The 27792-nt window shown below is 36.1% G+C and overlaps 1 protein-coding gene across 1 annotated transcript in view; it reads left to right on the forward strand.

The window, feature by feature from the left end:
• Positions 1–16205: 16205 nt before the first annotated feature.
• LOC150107639 (uncharacterized) overlaps positions 16206–27792 on the forward strand; it is a 192569-nt gene continuing 180982 nt past the window's right edge. The window contains exons 1-2 of the mRNA XM_090392148.1: positions 16206–16337; positions 24902–25099. Of these exons, the coding sequence (XP_090248274.1) occupies positions 16206–16337; positions 24902–25099 (330 nt within the window). The remainder of the gene's footprint in view (positions 16338–24901; positions 25100–27792) is intronic.

A 27792-nucleotide genomic window follows, 5' to 3' on the forward strand; every position in this document is an offset into this window, starting at 1 on the left:
TGAGCGGTTGTGAAATGTGTGCACTAGTGGTCAAAAAAGGACGACCTTTTACCCCTTGCTAGCTATGAAGCTTTCAATGCATTGTGTTTTGTTAGTCAGTCAATAGGGAAAAGAATACGAGAAATTGATTGATCTGTAATGCCTATCTTGTTGTTTGGAGGACAATAGATGCCTTACATATATCCAGTGTTTAATATATCAATAAAGGTGTATGGGTAATTTCAAAAAAAAATTAAATTAAATTTTATGTTTTTAAATAAATAAATTTAAATGGAAATAATATTATAAACAATTTAAAATTTTAAAAATAAACATTATAAATTTGAAATTAAAAAAATATAAGACTAGAAAATGGGGATGCATTTTGAACTTTGGGTTTCACAGAAGGATTCTATTCTGTTTTATGCTTACGGTAACATCCAGGTTCCCGAAACCAAATCAGAGGGTGGTTAATCCTTATTCCCATAGTGTCCTATGTCTATATATTGCGTGCGTTTTTAATATTGTGTCTGTTTTGAAAAACCCGACTTTCCGAGATCAAAACTCCTACCATGAAACCGGCTAACTTACCTTCAACTGAAGGGTCTTTATAAAGGGTTTTATCTTAAACGGGTTCGAATTCAGGTCTTCTCAACCAAAGGGCATCGTCCATTTTATTTTATTTTTAAAGCAGATTATATTCGTATAATCTATAATAATAATAATAATTGCTAATCTAAAACTATCTTCATTATGAAATGCCGATGTTTGGTTCAAATCTCAATTCAATTTATTTTATTTTACGGCTTTTAAAGATATGCAAATTTGGAATTGGTCCTTAGGAAACTAAATTTTATTTTTAAATATTTTTTTATAGATCCAGAGTACAAGTGCACAAATTGACAGACAAAACACCTTCTCATTACCCTGGGCCTATCTCACCTCAAGCGTAATATAAAACAGAGCCAGTCGGGTCTTTTGAAAGCGAGTTTTTTTTTTTTTTTTTTTTTTTGCTTTCATTCGTTTTTTAAACCGAGAGCCCAAAAGACCAGCTGAAAACGAAATATTCACCAGGCCTTGGAATGTGCAACTGCCTTCTACTGAGATTACGAACTCAAATTAGACCGGATCGCTTTTGAATTCTGTGCACTGGACTGCGACCAAATTAGCCTGGAGACTGAAGGAGTAACTGTTTACTTTTGCGTTTTTATTACTTTGTAAGACCAGGTTGTGACCTCGCCAACGCTTTGCCTTGCAGACGCGGTACGACGGCTTCCGTTTAGCACTGCCGTAAGTTATTATGCGAGGTTTTGTCTCTCCCCTGCGAGATCGTATTTCATTGCTCTTCCTGTTGGCTGACGAATGTGATTCCCCCACACACACTCTCTCGAGCCAACCCCCCCCCCCCCCACTATGATTCGCGTTGTCTGGTTCGTAAGCCGCGAATTTTTCTTCATGCATTGCCTCCGCCGGTTCGTATCAGAGCTCATTTAATAGCAGGAATGTCCTCACTTGGCCGGGAAAAGGGTATAACTATCATACCTGCTGGAACAGATAGCTAGGGCCCACCAAATTGCACCAGCTGCCTTCTCTTATTTGCCTCCAGCAGGTTTTGTACATGCGCAGAAGCGAGCACAGCAGCCGATTTGTCTTCAAGAGCGATACGTATTCGCTTTCAAAGTTAGAAGACAACAGTGGGAACTGGTTGGAGGCAAGTTGTACATTGTTGTAAGGCGTCATTTAATTGGCTCCCATAAAGATATTAAGTATACTTCCAGGTGCTCGCGTGATGGCACAGCAGCTGCCTCAGATCTGGCTATGGTCGCGTGCAAAGAAGCCCAAAAGTTAAACAGTGTTGTCAGAATTCTGTATGGCTCTGTCGTCTGCTTCCATGTGTGTGTGTGTGTAATAGAGTATTCACTTTAAAGATTAATGAAGAAATACGAATTTTTGAGAAGAACTTCGCATATTAATTTGTTTTCAGATACCGATGCCTTTATAAAGAACCGGGTGGAGAGTGTGGAAATTTTTATTAACTCTGTAAAAGGTTAAAGCACACGAAACGATAACCATAAACGGCTGAATGGATAGATAGTATAAAGTAGTCATTCCCACAATTGTAGTTTTATATTTGGTTAAAAACGAATTAGGGCAGTGTGTGTTTGTGATCATGAGAGTCCCCCAAGTCTTTCCCAAACTGCATGGAATGGGACGTGAATCACCCCCCCCCCCCCAAAAAAAGGGCCCTTCCCAATTCTATCCCGATAGGCCATAAAAGATATATAAGATTTATAATTTTTTTTTCTTTTTTTTTTCTTCTATGAACGTGGAACTATTTTATTTAAATATGTGTTAGGCATCAAATAATTTTTAAGAATTCTGAAATCGTTCTCTGATTGCTACAATAATATTACCACTCTTTTAATTCATTCAAGAAAATCCTCTTTTCTTTCTTTTTCTCGCTTTAATGATACCTGTTTTTTTTTTTGGGAGGGGAGGAAAGATCTGGGTTCGAATGCCGGGAACAATTTTTAGAAGATTTCAACCGAAACTGATTAGTCGGGGAAAGAGATTAAAAGAAAAGAAAGAAAGAAAGCTTTCGTCAGATATTCTGGTTTGTCTCAGAAGGAGGTGGAAGTGTTTCCTCCGAAAAAAAAAAAAAAAGAAAGAAAGAAAAGAAAAATATGCTAGAAAAAAACGTAATTGACAGACATGGTATACCAGCTTCACGACCATAGTCAACGTTGCCTAAGCATTAATTACAAACAGCCGTCTATTTTTCACTTGTTTTTACCCGTTATCACCTGTGTTTTCTTCTCTCTATATATCTATTCCATTATCAGTTTTATCTTTCCAAATTCTCCCTTTGTATCTCCTTAATAAATGTCTAATACTCCCCAAACAGATTAGCACTACGAAGTGACCAAATCCTCGTTTCATCAAAGGTTTCCAAGAATTTGAAAATTCATTAAAACCGCTCACTGGTAATGAAGTCGGATGTACTTCACTTTTTTCTATCGCTTCTATTGACTTTAGAATAAACTTAGCACTCATTTTCCCCTCCGCCCCATTTTTGACAGAAACTTACGTATAAAGATTATTAAGAACGGAGTTCAATTCATTGTACACAAATCTTCCTTTTCGGCATTATTGTTTAGCAGCAACAAACGATAATTTTTGGGTTCACTTACTTATTTGCTATTTATAAATGCGGATGACTTTTATGAGAAATTCTCTGTGGGTGGGTACGCAGGTGGTAAAATAGCTCAACAGGTTCTCTTTCCCGAAGTTTTTAAAGAACAACAAATTACTGTTATGGCAACAAAGAGGTAGGCAATCGTCTAACAGCTCATTTCACAGATACTTCCTTAATCGGGGAATTTCTCCCCCATCTAAGCTGCGGACTTCTTTAATCTATATCTTAAGGGCTTCTGTGTACGTTACTTTGAAGCTTCTGGAGTGTAATGAGTGAGTGGCGTGAAGTGTGTCATTTTATTGATCGACGCTATTTTGTTTCAAATAGATCGGTGTCACCTATGTAAATATGTTATCAGCGTAATCTCGGTTGGTGATACATCACTAGCGTCAAACTGCCTATCTAGGTCAAATAAAGCAGCGCAAACACACTTCTATAGCTAGAGGAACAGCTATCGGACAACGCTTTGAACCATTCATATCATAATTCCTAACTTTCAAACTGATTACATTTTTTTTTCGTGTTTTACCGTAAGGAAAAAAAATTTATAGCGTTGTTGAAATATTACTACTTGGAAAATACTGGCACGTTATTATTATCAGTTGAATAGAATGGTTATTGTTGTATATTATTTGAAATCGACACTTAAAATTAACTGAATGTTATATTCAGCAAAAGATTGAAATCGACTACTGCGCGTGCAAACAATGAAAACTGAGAACAAAACGTTTACGTTGTAACAACCAAACTGAAATCTGAGTTGTCTGCGCGTGTATGGTGAATTTCACATGGATCTCGTGCTTTTCAATTGTTACCAGCTATCATAGTTCATTTCGAAATGTTCATTACTCACGTGACATCACGTGATATATATATGAAATGTTTATCACTCACGTGATAATATATCACGTGATTAACTTGAATAGGTCGTTAACATCAGTTTTTAGCAATAAAACAGCGGGGTTTTAAACTTCTAATTTTCACTTTTTTCATGTAATCTGTCGAAATTATCAGCGAATTCAAAAGTTTAAACAAATCTTTAAGTTAAGTTGAGAATAAGAAACAGAGAAACAGATGAGATTTCGTCTATATATATTTCCGGTGTTTAAACTACAACTTCCTGTCGTACACAATGCTCAGACATCGTATTAAAAGGAATCACATAAAAACTGCAGTGGCAAAAGTTAATGCGAGGATATTTCTTTATCTTTGCAACCTCGCTGTCATAAAGGGAGAAAAAACGTGCCATAGAACGCCCACCAGTTCACGATTTTCGCTGTGGAAGAACCAGTAATCGCAGTGAGATCGTAATAATTTGAACACTCTGGTAGCTCCAAGTAGTTTGACGAGGCAAAAGAAAAAGAAGGTATAAGAAAGAAAAAAAAAGCGTCTGTCTGCCGGGTTGGGATCGTCTTCGAGTACAAAGGTCACACGCTAAAGAGTGTCATGTAGCTCAGGGAGCCATAAATGATACCAAGTATGACTCAGGTGTGTGTGTGAGTGAGCGAGCACTGAAACCAACCACTAGTGTCGATTACTTGGAAGACACCATTATGATTTTAAGGGAACGTATAAATCCCCCTTTGTGTTCCTAGATAGTGGGATAGCTTAAAAAAAGTGTTGCTTTAAACTTTAGGTGAAATTTAAACTGCATAAGTCGGGATTTAATGACTGATATTGAATGAAAAAAAAAATTGTGTCTAGTACATCCCTTTTCCGGGCAAATATCAAGGAACAGCTCACTTGAACCTAGTTTCTTTCTTTTTTTTTCCTTTCATTTTCCCTCTTTTTTTCTAACATGGTGAATAACCTCCATAGGATTTGGAAAGCACTACGTTTTCCCTGAACAGTTGATTTGATGAACGAAAAGATAGATAGAGAGATAGAGAGAATTGTTATATATAGGAATTAAAAATCGGAGAAAATTTGGCTGGCTAAGATGAGCCAAGGCAACGTGATTTAATTAGCCTAATATTACTTCGGTTATGGCTATACAAACGAGCTTCTTACTCGAATGCTATCATTCACTTATGTTCTGCAGACAGTCTTAGTTTTGTAAGGAGAACATGTACAGTGCGAGAGAGAGAAGGAGAGAAATCTTCTGTATAATGATTTCTTGTGTTCTCACTTTGTTTCGAACCAAATGACACATTTTGTTTCTTCCTACTGTGGAGTACTGGAGACAAAAAAAAAGATAGTATGAAAAATTAGAGTTCAAATACAATGAGAGAGAGAGAGAAAGAGAGAGGAGAAAAAGGAAAAGAAATTTAAATGAATTCGTGTGCTTGCTTGACTATATCGTTTTTTTTTTTTTTTTTGTATAAACCAAATGAGAAAAATCCCCATTAGGGAAATTCCATTGGCGCATAATAAACATAAACGACATCTAATTTACAGTTTCGAAGAAAGGGGGGGGGAATGAAGAATCTAGAGGGAAGTAAATATGGATGAGGGGGTGTCTCCTTATTCGTAAACCATGACCCTCCGCTCCAACCTACCGTCAGCACTTTGCAGAGCATTCCAGCTGGCTGACGCCAAGCTCAAGTCTGTTGCACACTTGACTGACGGTGCTCGACGAACAACAATCACAATAACGACAATCGCCGCGACTATAGCCACCCCGCTCTTCCATTATGATAGCCGAACGGAGGTAAATGTACATCTGTCTTCTTCATTAGATCGGATAACACACACACAGTAAACAACCTCATCCCCCACTCCTCTACCCAGAGTTCGTTCTTACTAATCAATCAACATGTACATCAGCGACATCTACCAATTGCTTCGATGATTAAAATTAAACCCCCTTCTGATCATGTATCAATCCGCGGATGCATAGAATTAAAAAAAAAAAAGATGCAAAAAAAAAAAAAAAAAGTTCGGTGAGAGATACGCATCCAGGACTTGATCTAATTGACAATCTCTTTTCTTGTCTTGGCTCCATACAGTTAATTATACAGACGCTATCGGAAACTCTCAAGAATCATATAAGAAATGTAATAATCACCATGCGAATACTCCCACCGAATTCATGGCAGAGAAAATGATGATGGATCGCATCTAATTACTCGTTTCTCATGTCGTATATGTGAACTACTTTTCCCGTCTTAATCACAAAGCTGATCTAATAAAATCCCAAGTCTCTTTCTTAATGGTATTAAACAGTTCGGTAGTCAACTTCCGGTTTTCTAAATACCCCCACATCCCATTATTCCAGTGTCATTCATTATACCTGTGGATATTATCCGAACTTTTAGTTGTAGCCGTTATGTAAAAACTTAAAGAACAAAACGTGATAATTTACATCAATAATTACATCACTTCCTGTTTATTCTTATGATATTAAAAGAGGTCACGAAACTTCCCGACAGCCATACCGGTTTGCATTGAATTATTTGAGCTTGCTATTTGTAGGTGTGATGTCATTTCCGGTTGCAATCTAATAGGAAATTGAACATCGACTGGTCATTGGTAGGTATTGACATTAGATTTGCCTAAATAAAAATTTTAGGCTGTTCAGGGATAGGCAGATCTTTTAGTTTCGGGTGTTTACTACTATACAAAGGTTTCTTTTTTTTTTTTTTCTTCCCCCACCCCCATAAATGTAATACAACACATCTATCTTCATGTTTGATAATATGCATCAATAATCGTTCACTTCCTTCTTTTTAACCATGCTTTTTTTTTTAATGGTCTTGGAATCTTAAGCAAGTGCTGTTTACATAGCCCTGCCTATTCGGTTTTTGTTCCGTTTGCTGCATGTTTTTCAAAGTACGCGCAAAAATTATTTTCTTTGAACGATTCAAAGAACTCCCAGCAGAGGGCAGCAGTTCACCATTGTAAAAATTCTCTTATCAATGAACATCTTGGCGGTGTTTTGGTTGGACGGGATAAATCAATAAAAAAAAAAGAAAAAAAAAAAAGGTTTTTGTCATCTTGCCAAACAAATGAAGAAGAATTACGACGAGAGAGAGAGAGAGTCAAACATTGTTAATCTAATGGCTACCAAATCCATTACTACCATGTAGTGCACAAAGACAAGACAAAAACAACTTAAGCTTAATTAGCTCAATAAATTCTCAAAAGGCTTCAATTAAAAGGATTACTTTTAAAATCCATTTAGGAAGTAATTAATAAAAAAAGAAAGAATTTCACTCCCATCTTTTAGACAACTAGTCTTCTATAAAGACGTACTTAAATCTATTTCTTCGTTCAGACTGAAAGGTCGAGTAATTTTATATGGACCTGACAAGACCCAATCCGGATAAGCTGCTTTTGTGTCAAGCTCCATAATCCATTTATGGTTCTTGGCAAATATGTTTAAGTCCTTTTATAGACGTAGACATTGGTTGAACATATTTGCTCAATTGGTTCGTCAAAGTGCGGATTATCTACCCCTTTAATGATTCTGAAGTAGCGATGTGAAGTCCCGGTTTACACAAATACGATATTACCAGGATTTAAATCAACGTGTTCCACCAGATAATAATAGAACGCAAGTAAACATGGCAAATGAATGAGATTTTTACATGCTCAAGATAATATCGAAATATTTAAATACATAAAATCTTCAAGGACAAGGGGAGAACTGATTCGTTGCGTACCATTTCTGCACTTGGTTTAAAAAGTAGGGGGGGGGGGGATGATCTCCCCCAATGTATGGAGATTGGAATAAAAAGCCCTCATCGTTTCGACCTTAATCTATGTTTTTTTTATTTATTTATTTTCTTTTTATTTTGTGCTGTTTTGTTTCTTCTTTTATTTATGTCTGTTCTTTACGTTTTGCATTTTCAACATTTCTCATTCTCTCTGTCTCTCTTTTTAATTTCTCATACTTTTCGCTGACGTGCCTATGCAGTACGGTGGTTTTATGAAAGCTTTCATAACACACAAAAAAAAAAAAAAACAGTCCAGTTCTCGCCACTCCCTCATCTTTTCTTACCCCCTCTCCCCTCAACCTTTTCATCCCCATACTCTGCGGGTGACGAACGGAGTTGTAACACCGAGCAGGTGAGATGCCGTGCATTAACCAATTCCACCTGCTTCCACGGTGTGCGAAGAGGGGTGGGGTGAGTTGGGGTGGAAGGAGGAGGGGTTCCCATTACATCTGCTCGTGATAGCAAGTGGTCACTTATTGCCGCGCGGGCCCACCGCAGTTCGGACAACGCTCCGCCTCGCTTGTTAGTGTGCTCGTGCATCCGTGCCACCCTAATTATCTGCTCGGTGCATCCCACATCGCCAGGACACAGACAGGGACGTGGCAGGGGTGTCGTGGCGGAGGAGATGACCACGTACGCCCAATAGAAGGGTGAACGCATCGCTTCCGGAGATGGAAATCTCTTTAACGAAACACGATTCAAACGGCACGTGACCACACATCAGAACACCCCGCGAGTCGCAAAGTTTCAGGAGTACTGTACGGTTTCGATTCGTACGAAAGGAACCCAAGTCAGGTGGCTCCACCTGTCGGGGTTTTTGTATTCCCTTTAACGAACATTTCTTCGCAAGAGTTTGAGTTGAACTAAGGGATTTTTGATTCATTGTTCCTTAATGCATTTCAACGATTGTCTTCGACATTAAATCATGATGGAATGGTGGTTTTCATCGCACCAAGGTACGCACAACTCCCTCTCTCACATACATACGCGCGCATCGCATGCTGCATAGTGCAAAACATCAACTTAGGTAAAAGGTCTCAAGATCCAGGTTCTGAAACGTTCAGTAATGTCCTTTAAATGCAAAAACTTCAACTCCTAATTTTGAGCAAAGACGTTAGAAATTAGGTGACGAGTACAAGCTATAAAAATTTACTCAAAGTTCATTTATATGTTTTAAAAAACAACTGTTAAGCCGGTGAAACCTAATTTAAATCCTAATAAAAAAGCGAATGAATGGACTCCTCGGCAGAATTCGTGTCTTTTAAGTAGTGCATACCAAGACAATGTCAATGACGAAGGTTACATTGTAATAAGCTATATGATTAATTTCGCAACCTTTACGTTTATTCCTATATTCGGCTATATAAATTATAGATGGATCCATAATATTTTCCATTGCCACATCTTATTTATACCAAATCGAAGCCTTTTGACTCTATATTTTAACATTATCTTTAATTTTAAAAACCAATAATCTTACCTGATCTTGAGTTTTCTGGCTTCTCAAAGAGTTGTCTTCGTTCATCTTAAAGACATTTTATGCTTCTTAGAGCGAAAGAGTCAAGCGACTAGCTCTGGATATTCTGAGGGAAAGGGGTGGGGGTGCTGTGGTCCTTCATTAGGAACTAGTAACTAGAATGAACGTTAATAACACTTTTCTTGGTAAAAAAAGTTCAAGATGTCAAAATAACGAATGTGGTTTATTCTCAGTATAACCACTTACGAATAAATAGTTGGCAATGGTATTTGCAAGTTCAAAACTTAGAAAAAAATAGTTGAGAATATTGGATTATTATTATTATTAGATTAGATTCAGCTAGATGACAAGAGACGTTCTCTTTATTCTACATGATCGGAAGTTGCATGAATACGTCATTTCCGATACTGTGTTGAAAAACCACAAACTTATAATTTCATGTATTTCTCTTTTTCCCTTCTGTCTCTTTTTTAATCACCAATTTCCACAATTAGTTCATTTTTTCTTTCTTTTTTCTTTTTTTTTTTTCTGCGTGTGTGTCTTTGCTTTCACTCCACCTTGACGACGCCATCCTCTCTTCCCCAAGTCCATCACAACAGGTAATCATAGTTTCGTATTACCATTCCCTAACTCTTCCCCCCCCCCCATTCCCCCCACTAGTATTACTCGGACTCTGATCGCGACGCGTGATGTAGTCCTGAACACGCGCGTCTAGAGGCGTATATTTCAGTACAATGACACCAGTGTCGCTGTGGTCGAAATGTTAACGTGCCTCACAAGCTATGATACTTCTTTCTCTCCTCTCCCCCCCCCCCCTGCTGTTCGCGGCCCTCTGACCCAACCCCGTGCGTAGAACACGCCATGCCTAAAGAACAGCCAAAATTGCTATTGATCGGAGAATGTGTCTTTCCCCCCCCTGTTTATCTCCCCCCCTCCCATAGTATTCCGTCTCCCTCCTTCTCCGGTCTCCGTCGCTACCCCATGATGGCTAAATGGCGTGCCAAGACAGGGTGCGTGCCGACCACAAAGTCGGTAAAGACCCTGTAATCTATGTGTGTCGTTTCCTAGGTTACTGCTGCAGAAGTCAGAGCGTGTGAAAGAGACAATGTAATGGATGGATCCTTGCTAGGGACTTGTTTGGAGCTTGTGACAACACAAGCAGATCGTAAAATGTCTGTGGTGGGAAATATAGTCAGCGCTAATGAATTGTCCCGCTATTCCTTGGCAAAGGACGACCGATAAACTGAAATATATGTAAATGATATCATTAGTGCATTAATTGGAGCTTGGAAATTTGAATTACCATTCGAAAAATGCACTGCTGTTTCTTCCAGGTGGCCCGTGGAATTTGATAATAATAGGACCGATAGTAGTATTTAAACTTAAATGTTTTCAACACGTATTTTGTACCTCTAAACTGAATTCCCATTATCAACTATTAAACACGTGACGTGGGCTTCGATTTAGATAGAACTTGATATTGTGTCATTTCTTTAAAAAAAAAAAAATTAAAAAAAAATAACCGTAAATTCGTGTATGGAACATATTCGTATTTTATCCAATGTCGGTTGTCATGTGACAAATTTGCAGAAGCAATTTATCCTATTTTAACCAGAATGAAACAATCACATTGCCTTCTCGTAACAGTAAAACACTTTAAATCCCAGGCAGTCGATTTCCCAATTTTCTCCATTGTGACGTATGATAGTTGATGGTTTCCATGGAGATGTTTTTAGCGCTTGTGTATATTGTTGAAGATTTTCCGTTTTACTATATCTGACTGTGCATTCTTTATTCGTTCATCTTCTCCGTTCTCACTGCAACGAATATGCACTTATGTAGCCATCTTCTGCAGCCTATACTGCAAGTTTTCCGTCAACAGGATAAGGAGGGAGATGTAAGAAAGGAGTTTCTACCGAAACAGGAAAGTAGATTCTCGCATTATTATGTCCCATACACGTCCTTTTTTTTTTTTTTTAACCTTATTTCGTCCATCATTTAAGGAGGTGCTTTACAATATACAATGCCTTAAGGAAACTCTTTTAGTGAGAACCAGGCGTTTTAAGAATTTTTCAAGAGTTGTTCCCCACTCCACTAACTTGACGCGAATTTCGGTTTAACAATGAAGCGAATAACTTCGTGACAAAGAACTTGAAGTTACCGAAAGATTTCTCGCCGCTTTATTTGAACGTAGATCAGGTGAGGAGATCGCAACGAAAATGATTTCCGTAAATCTTTGTTTAAAACTGCCGTGTAGTCCTTAAGATAGGAAAGTTCGGATAAAAATGTTCGATTTTTTAATAATAGAAATATAAAATTAACATACTTTAATTTAAGCTGAAGATCTGTTAACTTGCAGTTTTCGATGTTTCGTGCTTCATTTAGTGACATCATCAGGAATGTAGTACACTAGTATAGAGAGAAAAAAAAAGCACCAATATGGAAGCAGTTTGTGATTACTTTTGCACTATGTTCAGTTGACATCTTAGCTGATGTTCACTCTGCATCGTGGTTTTGTGGTTTTGCATCGTCTTAAACCATGAAGGGTCCGAAATTTCCGTACGAATTTTGTTATTTTATTTAAGATTGATTGATTAATTAATGTCATTACGCATTTTCGAAAAATGATTTCAAACCTGTAGTTGGCTTTATGAGTTACTGTTATCGCATTTCAGATGCTTTTGTGGATAATCAAGGGTAATCAGCTAAACCTGATTTTCTAGAATACAGAAATTTTATGTCTTTGTGTTCCCTGGTGTGTAATAATTACAAACTAGTAATGTTTTAATAGCACTTCATAAAGAGGAATCTCATGTTATATATGTGGTTTTGTCAGGTGATACGGGGATAAGAAATATTGAGAATATAGCTAGTCTACCCATCGATCATTTGCATATAGTATCAGACCGTACCAGATTTTAGTGTGATTTTTCATATAATTAATTCAACAGGCTGTTTGGTTTTTGTGGCATTCAGGAAAAGGAGAGTTTACTTATAGGATTTTCATTACTCTCCCTTACTCTGCTGGTGTTTCTCTGTTTTCTTTGCCTTTTTAATTTCGTAAAAGTCGTAGAAGTATATTAATTCTTTGTTCTTTCTCTCTGAATAGCCCATTCTACCATTGATTGTTGTGTAATGAGACATGACTGTCTAAACTATTACTTATTGAGCCCACTCTGAAAATTAAACTAATCATCCTTTAAGTATACAAGATTACAATATTCCTCGTACCATTAAGTCTTTAAGAAAAAGAGATGGCTGGCAGTTACGAAAATATAATCTTTTTACGCCTATTTCGTTCTTGACACGCAATGTAAATTTTATACTTCTATTTCATCAAACACAACTATTTTATTATATAGAGAGATGATGGATGACACAAATAAAATAAATTAAATTGGGAACGATCAGTACTTTTGATACTATGAATTAATAAACGTAACATATTAATTAAAATGTTTTGATCGCAAAACTCGAGGACAAATACATTATGTATTACCATTACTGTACCAAGTACTCTGTATGCAATAATTAAATTTCATTTACTGTACCCTTGATGCATTTGGCTGTCTATTTAGATTCTTCTTATTAGCTTTAAAATCCAAGTAATCTCACGCGTTGGCTGTTTGGTGTTTGACCCACTTTTCTCAATTTGGCGTTAAAACGAATAACTGGTTATGTCAAGGAATTTTGCTTGCAAAAATTCTAAGTAATGTATTATTTGGAAGGGTAATTTGTTTGTTACTTAGCGTTTAAGTTTCCCTTTTATAGAGCACACACGTTGATCCTCTTCCACGTGTTTCGAAAAATGCAAAAACTTGGTTTGTAAATTGGAGGGAAAGAAATTCAACGAAGAAAATTATTAACAAAGATTCTGGTATAAAAAGTCTCTTTGCGACGAAAATACATGTTCTATAAATTATGGGAACAATCAGAAATATCTGAGACAATATATACTCGTATATACATATTAATTTTTTATACGGAAAAGTGTTCTAGGATCGAAGGATAACTGGCAATATTTGACGCCGCCTACTGGAGAAAAAAGTGACAGCTTGAGTCAGTCATGAGCGAGCCGATGTTAAAGACAACCCTATTTCCCTTCTTTGTTTAAAGCATAAAATTCTGTTGAAACAACAGTAAGACGGCCCACAAAAGGTCTCCTAAATCATCTTAAGGTGCTTGGCTTTTGCACCACGAGACTCTGAATATTATCCACGAACTCTTAGTCAAGCAGAGCATCTTTTGATTCCTCTTCTAAACCACCTTATTGGATTTAATTCTCTGCGACTTCCTCAGACCGAAAAACACACCGAAGGGGAAATGACTTCGGAGCATTACCGATATACAACTCGTTACAACATGACAGCTGTTGACTGTTTCCAAATACCCTTAACGATGCATTGAATGGAAGGATAAACTCAAAATAACCGAAATATTGCTATAAATTTCTTACAAAAATAAAGAAAAAGAAAATCAGTCGTATCAGCTCTTATATATATATATATTTTTTTTTTTTGCAGACAGTTCATCATAATGGACATGAGTATTTATATGATAAATCGATTTATACAGCATTTCGAGTTCATGATTGCGAAAGAAAAAGAAAAAAAAAATGATGATATAAAAGGTCTAATTTGCAGAGGTTTGATAAGCTGGGTTCGAACCCTGTGTACAACACGAAGAATCTTCGTTCAGCTGAAGGTGAGCTTCTAGGTAGCAACTTTCTGACATCATCTCCGGAATGTGGGTATTATTAAGACATCCCATTGGATACCCCAACGGTAATAATCTTAGGAATGGAAATACTTAATCAACTTTGCAAAAAATAATAGAAAAAAAAAAAAAGGCTAACGGCTTCAGAAAACCGATTATTACAAACTTCATGTTAGGAACTTATATATATATATATATATATATATATATATATTCAAGAATTTCCTGCTAAAGAACTTCAGCTCAAAGTTCTTTAGCCGGTCTTATTCCCCAAACTCGGGATTTTCGTCCCCCAAAAACAGGAACAGTATCCACATGAATACGCTTACCAATACATTGGTTTCATAGTCTAAACAACCTCATTGAACCGTAAATGAGATTCGAATCCAGGTCTTTGCATACTTGCTGAGACGCAATTTCAACGGATCACTTACATCTGGACATTTTTGAGGACGATGTTGATCCAATGGAAAATGTAAACACTTTCAAAAGGTGGAATTCTAAGTGAAATACAGATCAAGTAGTCAGCCTAGAACAAACCCAACATAGACAGGTTCCGTAAATTTCATTTAATGCAATGGACTTTGTGTTATGTGGTTAATTTAATTGGTTGAACTTCAAGCACAGGTTGGAAATTGAATTCGGTTTCAAGAAAAAAAAAAGATCTTATTGAACCGCATTATCTTTAAGTTTGTCATAATTAGCTTGTGGTGGAACCTCCATAGCTTAGTGTGCATTGACCACGCTTTGAAATACCCGAGTTAAAAACAACTTGTGTACAACACCAAAATCATTTATGTGAAATTGATCACCTAAAGGTGAGTTAGCCAGTCTCACACGACAGTGGGAAAGTTTTCGTCTCCGAAGCTTCATATTTCATTCGGCAAAACAGACCAACCGGCCAGAAGAACACACGCAAGATTTCCAGATAATGCATTGGACTCGCAGTAATGTCAGTTGCTTTGGCCGTGATTCATTGACAACAAAATCTGGTGAAATAGATGATCGTTGATTGGGAGGACAAACACAGGTTGTGATATTATCTCCCTCTCTCTCTCTCTCCATCATTCCAAAGATGACAACAGACCAACATTAATACAACAACTTTCTACGTAGATACTTTTCAAAGATGGAAAATATCCGATCCGCTGCACACAGTGAAAACATCTTAGCTTCCACTTTCAGAAGTACTCGCGGAGCATCTCATTATTGGCAAGAATCTATTAAATGATTTTGACAAAAGTGAAAGAATCTTAAGAGATATCTTACCGTATCCACAAATTCGCCATGGTACTTACTGCAAGCGTTCACCACCATCAAATATGGCACATCATCGAATTTGCTTTTTTAACTGCCATGTCTCAGATCATATCTGAAAAGCATCTTTGGCTACCAGTAATAACACTCTCAGCGCTCATAGTTCCATACAATTCGGCACATTGTCTTTTGATGTTTATCTTCTAATCCATAGGATATAATTAGAGCAGGAAACTTCATTCGAGAATTCTTCACCACCTCAAGAAACAGTTTTTGAGTGAAACTTAGCATACTACTTAAAGAAGACGCAAAGAAGTGTCTATTCTTTGATTGAACTCTTCAGCACATCTTCCTGGAATTTCTTATAAATAAAAAAAAAAAAAAGAAAATAATCCATTCATCTGAGGAAACTGTAGGTCACATGCTGCCTTTTGTGCACTCTGAAGATCATCGTGATGCATAAGAAATCAAGCAAACAGCAAGAGGAACCTTCTAGCAGAAGGTGAGAAGCTGTTTTCATCAAGAACATCATCATCACAACGAGAGCAACACCCTTGAACTCTTAACGTGTACACTGGAAAAACATGATCCACTGCTGACTGAGCATGGCAAAGTTCATCGCCATCCACTTCTCAATCTAGTAAAAGCAACTACATGTCAAAGGATACACGTTTATTTAGATTTTTTTTTTCATGTATTCATTATTTACTACGTGATACAAGTTGCGCTATTTATTCTAAGCATTTAATTATGATTTTTTTTTTCACTTTGTAATAACGATTGTGTCGTATGTTAGCTGTAGAGAATCTTTTGCGACTTAACGTCTGATCATTTCTGTGCACGAGACTATTTGTTTCTATATAATAAAAAAATAAAATAAAATAAAATAAAATAAATTTGTTTTTTGGTGATTAAGACGAACATGACGTCATGTTTTAATGATATTACGTTAAGATTTCGTTCTGGCTTAGATGGCCAAATGGATAGCTTTTACGTTCTCCAACCTACAGGCTGTGAATTTGAATTCCGTCGACAACGGCTGTTTGTGAATGAGGTATCAAGATGATTTTCATCACCTGGTGTGAATCAACTTCCCCTTATTTAAGACCCGAAGTGGCTTGAAAAAGTTCTAGCGTCTTTAGAGCAAATAATGTAACACATTACCATGATTGTTAATGTGCCATAAATTTCTCTCTCTCTCTCTTTCTCTCTTCATGTGAATGACATAGGTGTGTGCAGTGAGTGATACAATAGTCGCCACAATTACAAATATTCTGCGTTCAGACCCAACTTGTAAAGCAACTGACAACAAACTGTTTTGAAACAACAAAAACAAAATGATATTTCATCTTGCTTAAGAGCTAATTAACAAATAAAATAAAAATGTCTACTTACATATACGGAGATTGTGTCTTCTATACGCTGGCTTTTCATCTATCCATCCATCAGTTGTATATTAATCTGTTCTCTCTCTCTCTCTCTCTCTCTGTGTGTGTGTGTGTGTGTGTGTGTGTGTGTGTGTGTGTGTGTGTGTGTGTGTGTGTGTGTGTGTGTGTGTGTGTGTGTGTCACCTCTCATCATTATTATCTATTTGTCTATTGTGTTCTCTTTTGTTAGTGCCTCTGGTATGCCGTCAGCAACTTCGTCCTGTGTTGGGAAAATCTCAGATCTGAATGTCATCTAGTTAAGAAGCGTTTATAAGGTCTTTTTCAACTAAAAAGAGAATTAGCCGTCTCATCCGGAGATGTAAATTTCTTCCGCCTACAAAACACACAAAGCAATCATCTCGCTAGCAGTATTAACATTTAAGAAGTCAAGTTAGTTATTCCGCCATAACAAGCCATTAGACTTAATACGTAAAGTTAATAGGACAGATATCCTCTTTATCTATCTATCTATCTATCTATCTAGGATCTATTTGTTCATTTTTTTTTTTCGGTCAATTTATTTAAGTTATCTTCTAACAATCATTTCTGTATTCGCGGACTTCATCCAATCACATTTATTAAACCGTATGTCGCTTATTATTATTATTATTATTATTATTTTGCTTCTGCAGTCTAACATCGCGCGCGCACTCACACATACGCACATACATCGCCGAATTTTCTCAGCATATTCATTTCACTCCCCAAGACAAAGTGACAAAACATAAAATAATGTTTAGAAAACTGCATACTCCGAAAACAAACGGAAGACTTCGTATTGATTGTTGAAGCCTTCCCTCCATCTTTCTCTTTTTTTCTTCTCCAAATGCCATTAAATATTTACAGTAGCGCTGTGCTCCATTAGGTATTATGCAGGGGATCGCCTCACTTTTATTCTGTCAAGGTCTGCGCTTAGCGAGTTAGGCATTCCAAAAGCGTTCGGGGACCGCCAGATAACTATCAATCACCACGGGGGGGGGGGGGGCTTCGTAAGATATTCGAATGCCGTTCGTCCCCGAGTTTTATAGGTAGAGAATTGACACAACACTCCACGGAGTTGCTGTTTTGTAATGACGATTGCGGTTGGGCTAATTTAACACATCAAGATATCGGCTTAACAGCTAATTAAACATTAAGATATTTAGGCTTAACTATTAATTAAAGCCTTTAGATTTAGGTATGACTGGAAAACCGAATGACGAGTTTAAATCCTGTAATCCAATTTATCGAAACCAGATTTCTATTTAATTTTTTTTAAAAAACTTCATAGAAATACATAGAAGATAATGATCTGCTCCGCTGTTTGCGTCTGACACACGCAGCACGTAATATATTTAGTGAACCGTACATCATTGAGTTGTTGCGTGATCAGAATAGAAGGTGAAATTAGTCCTAGATTTTCTGAAATAATTGAAATAATTAGCTAATAGACATCTCAGCATGGGAATATAATAGCTTATAAAGGTAGTGATGGCATACTTATCGCAATTCAAACTTCGTCGTATAAGAAAAGGCTGTTTCTATATTCTAATATCACCCGGTTTTTAACTTTCTGTAATCATTTTAACAAATTACAGTTCGAAAATAATGGTTTAACATTTCCACTATATTTGATAATTGCCGTATTAATAATCAACTTTTTTATTTGCATAGTTTTATGAACGAGGATTTGTTTGATCTATTAAAGGTAGCTGTAGATTCCCTCACCCTGATTTTTCATTTAGTTTTTAATCGCTAAAAAAATTACAAAATTCATGTACTTTTCAAATCATACTGACGAGTTAAAATTTATTTTCGTCTGCAGTTGCTATTCAACAATTAATAGGAAAAAAAAAAAAAGAAGAAGAAGAAGATTATTGGCTACTCAGTGAAATCAATGAACATGGAAATTTTATCATTGTTGTAGATTTCAACAATCATATGAATAAATTTATACAAAAACGTCCATTCAGGAAGATTGATTCCGATAAATTAAAATAAAAAGAATAAATTCTTTTATTTATTTATTTTTAATTTTTATTTTTAGATGTACACTTTACCCTAAAGTTACACATTTTCGTGGTGAAACAGTAAACTTCTAGCCTATCTCGGAAACCAAAGGTTGATGCCTTTTTAATCGCTGAGCATTACACCCCACTCCACCCCTCATTAATTAAAGGGAAGAAGAACAGATGAAGGTAGAGTTAAGTATAAAAATAATAGCCCACCAAAAAAAAAAGAAAAAAGTCTACTGTATGTCCCACCGTCTGTTCCGTTATCATCATAGCTATCTACACACTCCCCCTGGTTGATCTATGTAGTTACCTTAATAAATTAAGCACTTTATTCCCCTCTTCCCTCATTGAAGCGGTTATACAACGTGTCTCCTGTTGTATTCCATGGAGTCCGGACAGCTGGCTCTAAGGGTTATTTCTCAACTTATTCGTTGTGCGTATCTCTACTTTTATGGCATTATAAAGACGTTAATGACTAAGATTTTACAATGCTGATGCCATTGGGCGCGGTATTATAGAGAGGCGTGTGAATTCGATGGTTTTAATAAATACTAAACAGGCTACCAAATTGTGTGCAAGAATGTGGTCTGACCGAAGAACTGGTTCGAGTTTTGGTTTGGTATTGGGATACTGGAGAAATTCGCACATCCAGGCAAGAATTTAAACCCTCAGGCTACCCGGGAGCAAAGAGGTAAAAAAAAAAAAAAAGCAGTCAGTCTAGTGATGACTGTAGATTCGGAATTATTATGTAATATGTAAGTATTTATTTCTACGTTCTTTTGTGTTGTGCAAAGAATTCTATTGTGTTACTGAAGCCAGAAATTCTTGAGTTCTAAGTATTCGGGATGCTTGGACATCTGTCACATCATTAATATTGCCAAACGGAGGCAGTTTCGCGTCATTTATCTAATCCTTGCTGTTTAGCCATGTGAACATTTGTCCTGCTAATGATCGGAAACAGCGCAAGGGATTATGGGTAACGGCCGACATTTCTATACTGCAGTTGGACGGGGGGAGGGGGAAAGGACTTGTTTTTATGTCCTTTTTAGTAGCTAATACAGACTTTTAGTTCTTTTTATTTGATGTTACATAAAATAAGAGAAAAAAATAATCTTTTTATCCTTTATCACATACATTGAAACCATATTAAAATAAAGTAAAAGTATCGATAAAAACAAGTTCGAGTTACTTTTTGAAAAACCGTTTCGTCTTCAAATTATCATTTCTGATACTACTGTTAGACCGTAACCGATTGTTCTACAAGCAAATAAATAAAATTCTGTCTACAGAAGCAATACGAAACGGGCACGCAAACGCAACAATAAATCTGATATTATCATTCAAGTTAATTGTTGACTTCGTGAGTCAGTCAGCAATAAGCTTGAACGTGCTAATAATTGTAAATTTCAGGAACTATTAGGGCTTTTATTGTTTATTATTTTTTTTCCAGAATATTAAGGTTTGAAATGATTTAAGAGTTCATCATAAAAAACAATTTTTCCTTACAATTAATACTAATGACCTCTCAACTATGTGCTGGTGCATGTAAAATTCTATTGAGTTTTAGCGTCTTCTGCAAGTTCACGTGATTCTATTCAGAGAAATAAGGTATTTTTAGTCCAGCTCTGCTTGGCCGAGAAAAGCAAGCTTCTAGAAAGAGGGAGGTTTTAAAAAAAGGATATCCCATAAGACTTTTTTTTAGACATTGTTCCTACAAAATAGGTTTCCTTAAAAGTTTTCTCCCTATAATAACAGAAATTAAAAAGATGTATCTGAAATTCAGTAGGGAGAAAAAAATTAACGTTTTAACTGTTCTTTTCAATTAATTAAAATCCAAATTTACAACTTTAAATATACATTTACAAAAAGTATTATCGAAAAATAATTATCTCAGTATTCATTTGTAAGTAGTTAGCAAACGATAAAATTATTGTACTAACCAATAAAATTTCAGCCAACAAACAATTCTGTGTAGTCGTGAGAAAACAACAATAAAATCTGAATGTTAATATCTAAGTTCATTGTTAATTTCACGATTCAGTCAACAATAAAACTCAAATATTAATATTCAAGTTCATTGTTAATTTCACGATTCAGTCAACAATAAAACCCAAATATTAATATTCAAGTTCATTGTTAATTTCACGATTCAGTCAACAATAAAACCAGAATGAAATGTTAATATCTAAGGTCATTGTTGATTTCACGAGTCTGTCAACAATAAAAACCCGAATGTGAATATCCAAGTTCATTGTTGTTTTCACAACGTGGGCAACAATAAAAAAGAAAAAACTGAATGTGAATATCCAAGTTCATTGTTGATTTCACGACGTGGTCAACAATAAAAAAAAAAAACTGAATGTTAATATACAAGGTCATTGTTGATTTCACGAGTCAGTCAACAATAAAAACGCGGATGTGAGTATCCAAGTTCATTGTTGATTTCACGACGTGGTCAACAATAAAAAAAAATTTAAATATTCAAGTACATTGTTGATTTCACAAGTCAATCAGCAATAAACTTAAACTTGCTAATAAATTGTAAATTTCAAGAACGATCCATTTTTCTTTTTTAGGGGTTAATATTTTTTCATAATATCAGCGCTACAACAATGTTAGACTTCATGTAATCATTATTAATTAGTTTTTAATTCAGATAAATATGATTTTTTTTTCTCCATCAGCTAAATTCCTCTTTTGGTATCTAATTTATAAATGTGTAGATAACCGCGTCGGTTACAAAGCACCGAGAAAGAAGAGCCACTTATTTAATCGCTTATCGACGAGCACACAGGCAAGTAGAAAAATGAAATATCTTGTGTGAGGGAAAAACCATTGAACATGCCTTGTCAGATAATTGTTAATCAATAGGTTTTATTGAATAGTTTGGGTAACAGGTGTATTGACTTTTAGAAAGGCAGCTGTACTAGATGACTGTCATGTAATCTGTTTTCAATAAAAATACACTAACCGCAGTTTTTAAGTGATTCTTGAGTTGAAAACTTTATCCATGTCGCAAGCAGTTTAAAGCGTGTTTGTAGCACTCTCGCTGGCCAAAAGGAACTCTAAATTGATCTTTGGAAATAACTTATGAAACAAGGTGGAGGGTTTTTTTTGTAAACCAATGTCATATAAAGGCTAGTTCGCCTTCACTTACTCCAACATCTCCTACTTTACCTCGCTTTAAAATATATATATAAAATATATTAAAAATTAAATGTAAAAAGACATTTTGCTAAAGGATAGTTGTTGGCTTTTTTAAAAATATATTGGCAAAGTTTTCAGAAAGGACAATTTATTTCGTTTTAGCTGGTAAAAAAAGGATATTCATCGAGTTAGTGGATATAAGAAATCGGTTATAATTGAAAAAGAATCGACAAATGTGTTCAAATACTAATTTCATTGTTTATAGCTTAGTTTCGGAGTTCCCAGTTTAAAATGCACAATTTAAGTTCCTTTTGTGTTATTTCCAAATGCATATTTCAATAGCTTTTTACATTTTTAATTGCTAAAGTCCGTTGCCTAGCAACGGATGAAATTGATCAAATAGCTTCTGGATTACAAAAAGGACTATGTTTTGATCATGTATATATCATAATTAATATTTTATATTTCGAATTGATGCAGGACATTGCCTAGCAACCCATGAAATTGATTAAATAGCTTATGGATTACAAAAAGGACTATGTTTTGATCATGTATATATCATAATTAATATTTTATATTTCGAATTGATGCAGGACGTTGCCTAGCAACCCATGAAATTGATTAAATAGCTTATGGATTACAAAAAGACTGTTTTGATCATGTATATATCATAATTAAAATCATTATAATTATTTTTTTATATTTCGAATTGATGCAGGACGTTGCCTAGCAACCGATGAAATGTATCAGATACCTTATGGTTGACCAAATGGCTATTTTTGATCATATAATGGTGTCGTATTTGAAATCTACATAATTAGTGCTGTTGTTTATTTCATGCTGGATTTTTATGGATAAATTCCCTCATGTATTTAACAGTTTAAAGAGGTCCGGTGACAGTACGGATCTTTTTATATTATTTTTATTTCATTGACAGTTTTTAACGTTTATTATTACATCTCCTTACAAATTTTAAAAATATGAACCTGAAGGCATTTCGTTACTGCATTTAGCTTACATTAGTAATGACCCACATTAGGACTAATAAACAGAGACAGCTTACCTTCGTCCAGTTTGTTATTAGCCCTAATATGAGTTGGCTTTGATGTGTGAGTAAAAAGGTTGGTGTGTAGAATCCACGTTATACGGACTATTCCCGAAACTTGGGTTCTCGATACCGCCGTTCTAATAAATGTGTCACATGACTTTGGTTATCATCATTTAAGACTCCCACGTGTAAATTTGAAACTGTCATTTATTTATTTATTTATTTACCTGTTGAGCTGCAAAACGAGTGACCACCTCGGGTTTATCGTGCGTTAAGCGCATACCGATTTTTAAGCGTGCTATCGTTTTTCGTCGAGATGCGCCAGTGATCTCCGGAACGTATTTGTAACTTGTCATGTCTCCGCTTAACTCACCTTGCATTGCCGTATTTCCTTGCCGATGAAAACGGTAGTTATGGGGAAGCTCATCCTTTCCTTCATCTCACAGACAATTAAGCCCACAAGTGGTGTCTAGCGAGGACCATGTCTGGCTCGTGTCTGTTGGCCCCTCCCTCAGCTTAAACGTAGTCGATCCGTACACAAACTAAGTGGCGCTATTGGACAGTCGGACTTGCACATTCTCACCACCACTGTAAGAACCGTCTCGGCTACTCGCTTCGGCTCCAGTGGCGGCCCAGGTAGACTCAGGCCGTGATGTGACGCGCGAGGAAAGAAACAGAGAGAGAGGGAGAGAGAGAGAGAGAGAGAGAGAGAAAGAAGATAATAAGAAGCCTTCGGGCAATTTGCCTCGAGGTCTAGAGGCCGCAATAGATCCGAGCGCCGACGCGAAGTCTTGTCCAATTGGAGACTGCTCATGTAGAACCGACGAAGCTGTACAAATATGCCCCACTAGAGAGTGCTGCCAGCCCCGGACGTAGGGCGCAGTCGCGCGCTTAATCACCTCACCCGCAGGAATCTGAGTGAAGGATTGCGTCGTTTGCTCCGCTCAGTGTCGGCCTCCGTTGGCTTGCGTATCGGGGCCCTGTGTGTTGTGTGTGTAACATCACCCGTTTGTTTTAAAGCCGTTGCTCAGGAAGAGTTTTTTAAGAGGACGCTACTATTGTTTTGTTTTATTCTTCTTATTATTTTTTTCCTTCTTCTTTCCTCACCACAACCGCCGCCGCCTCCCCCTTCGACGAGGGACAGTGTCGTTGTGTCGGGCCGTAGGACCTCGGCCCCTCCATGCAGTCGTGTTTGGAACTACACTCCAATGCAGCCTTCCGACGTTGTGCAACGCCGGGTTCTCCCCTCTCCCATCCACAGCAGGAGGGGGACTCCCTCCCCCTCTCCCACTCGGACATTCCGAGTGGCAACAGTGGTGTCGCCCCATCTGCGTCTCCAGGCTGTTCCTCGTGTGACCCCGGCAGTTTCTATGGTTCCCAACACTGTTGCCTGCCCTCCAAAAAGGTGGGCTCCTACGACCACCTTCATAGACTCCGAGCTTTAAGTGGATCGGGCTCCATGTATTCGGTAATTGTCCCCTTTTTTGTTGCTTCTTTGTGGTTCTTTTAGAGAATGAAGGCTCAGTTAAGGGGTGGTGGAGAGGCACGGTCGGGGAAAATGTAGTTAGCTCTCCCACCGAGTTATTTTGTGTTTTGCCTTTTTTTTAAATTTTTAATTTTACCTTAATTTTGAAGCCATAAAAACTTTTTTTTTTTTTTGTATTTGTTTGCCTGTATTTTTTGCCCCTAAAGAAAGCACGTTGCCTAGCAACTGGCTTGTTTTCCCCTGTAGAGAATGACATTGCATGCGCCAATTCTACCATTTATTTATACGAAAGTTTTTGCTTCAACACTATCAAAATTTATTTAATTACCATTGTGTTTTTCAATGCACGCTTTTATCTTACTTAAGTCTTGAGCCTGTGTTTTCTTAATAATTGCTGCCATGACAATTTTTTACTTTCTGTTTTTTCTCAATCATTTTAAATTGTTTGTATTTTTTAAGTTTTTCCTATTCTCGCTTTTTTATTTTTTTCCTTATATCTTATGTTCGCTTCCGCAGAAGGCAGCTCTCGTGTGGTCTCCAGACCCCCATGGTAAGACAGCAGGCCTGGCGACCAGCACTCCTGCCCCTGTGCGGCCTGTATCCCCCTCGTCAGGCCTCGTGCACTGGATGTCTATGATGGCGGACCACAGTCACATGAACGTACCATCTCACTCCAACCCCCATGAGGTGCATTACATGTGGAATGGGGTCGAGGTATGATTTTTCATCAATCAGTAGTTCTAAGTAACCTCACTTGTAGATATAAGTGTACACACTTCTCCCATTTCCTACATCACTTGTAAAATTGAGGAAAGGATAAGATGTTTAAGTTATTACTCAATGTCATTTGATGTCTTCGTATTCGTCTTTCATAATGCAAATATTATGATCATCTACACACGACAACATTCCTGGTTGCATCTAGTTTCCTATTCGTCACCCTTTCCCAATCTATTTCCTTTTTTAAAAGGGCCAAAATAACATTATTTCAATTTAAAATTGAACTGTCAGTATCTGTGCATCCTATTGGTAGGTATCAATACGTTCAATCTCATTGCCAGTTAAGATGAATGCAAGTAATGATCTTAACAACTTAAGTACTCATTATTAGTATTCATCTTAACTAGTTTAAGAAGAATACCAGTTATCCCTCTTAAGAAAAATCATTATTTCAGTGTTTTTCTATTCTTAAAAGATTCTACGAGTATTCAATACTTTTCATACTTATCCGATACATGTAATTAGACACTTGAGACACTTCTGTTTTCAGTCTCTCAGAATTCCTTCCTCTTCTGTATTTAAAAACAGAATCGATACATAGAAGATCTCAGTACCTCAAATGCTATTCTATAATAGAGTATCCATCTTCATTATAAACTATAGTATGTACCGAAACTTCAATTGCAGCACTACTCATGTTAATGAAATACAAAGACTAATATGCTCTTGTGTGGATTTTTTTAATTCAATAGTTCTACTTTTACTACAAGTTCTCACACTGTTTTATTAGCTGTATTTATCTGACCATTTTCTTCTTATCAAGATAAACGTGAGTAGATTTTTTCTCTTCAAATAATTGGTACAAATCACTTTTTATTTCCAAATTTCTTAGGCTAGTTTTAAATACAAATGTACTTTCCATTGACAAAATTGAGTAACTCCTTTCAACACTGTAATATCGTACATTTTTACTGATAGAAAACAATCTGTGTTTACTTTAAATATACAAAATTTTACTCTTTAAATATAGAATGAGCTCTTGTGTGAGTTTATAATCCCCTGTCATATTTTCGTCAACACAAGAAGGAAAAAATTCTTCATTGAGACACATAATGATCCTTCAGACTAATATGTCATGTAATATTGTTTCCCAATTCTTCGTTGTACAATAATGTTTTACATTGAAATAGATGCGTTTTGAAACCACATTTATTTATCGGGATTTGTTGGGAACTACACATACTCGTATATAGTCAGTATTTTCTTTTTTTTCCCAAAGTCTTATTAAGTGTTTTTTTTATTCCACAAACGTAGAAACACTGCATCTTTTTCTCCACAGAATAAAAACTAAAGGACATTTCTTTTTCTCATTTTCATGACATTTGCCATCCAAATTTTAATCCGGTTTGTGATGTCTTTCCAAAGTAGGTTTTTTTACCGATTATTTGGCAATTTAAAAAAAAAATGTACTGATTTCTAATCAGTACAATTTAATGAATAATTTTATGGACCATTTAGGTCAGAGGTCCCCTATTTAAATAAGTCTTCAAAGAGAGAGAGAATTAATAGCTTTCATTGAATAAATCAAGACTATACAAAAACATATATATTTATGACCTCCGAGGGTATCTCGTCAGAGAAAAAAAAAATGGGAAAAATACTCGAAACCTCTGATGTAGATAAATTAAATTCTGAATAATACATCGTTTGAACTGGTTAAAAGGTGAAGTTTATCGTTGCGTTTTCTGTAAACTACGTAAAGGTTCCATCAATATTTATATGATGGGACTCTTATAATTAAATAGTTAAAATCCTTCGTGTGTGCTTAGAAAATCGCTATTTCTGTTAGTGTATTGACATAAGGGGTCATCCATAAATTACGTTATGATATTGTTCCGATTTTTAGATCCCCATTAGCAAGGAATGGTTGGTCTCGTGTGACAGAAGAGTGATATTTGACCCTCCCATCCCTTTATTGAAAATAAAATAAATCAAGAGTTGTTTGATTTATTGGAAGAATCCTAATTTGGATGGAGTTTATAATACTATTAATGGGGTGGGTTTAACACATAAATTTAGTCAATCATTCGGCAAACTACAAAATATTATTTCAAGTTGTTTTCAAACGAAGATTGCGAACTAAGACAGTCTAAATGATAAAGCAATTAGGAATTTTGGCATCCAAAATAAAGAATCTATTTTAGTGTTTGTTAGCGAAATTTATATTCGGTAGATTTCAATAGATTTCTTCGTTGCGAAGAAGTGCTGTGTCTTGACATTTTAAGAGTGTTAGTATCATTGCTAAGAATTAGTATGTAAGATAAACGACTTGACAAAACTCTTGCGTACTTTATTTGTTACTTTATTACTGGAAGCAGTGATTACTTTGTTTTCATTTAGCAACTTTTCTGCTGGTAGAGAAGCACCATTTGATACAGTCTGGTGCATTTTTGAAGAAACGCACCCGACGATATCAAATAGCAGAGTTTACTTCCAGTAACAGAATCCTGCTTTTAGGCATATCAACACAACTTGCAGCAGTACATTTAATTAATTGGAAGTAAGTTTTTTTTTTCTCAAAGATAAGGAAATAATTTGCGATGCTCTTTATCAATTTTAAGTCTTTATTTGTATCATTTTCATTTCATATAATTTAAATAAAACCCTAATACGAGTTTAAAATGCAA

This window comes from Typopeltis vanoorti, chromosome 4 (assembly GCF_054136105.1).
Source record: "Typopeltis vanoorti isolate ZY-2024b chromosome 4, IOZ_Tvanoo_1.0, whole genome shotgun sequence".
Lineage (NCBI taxonomy): Eukaryota > Metazoa > Arthropoda > Arachnida > Uropygi > Thelyphonidae > Typopeltis > Typopeltis vanoorti.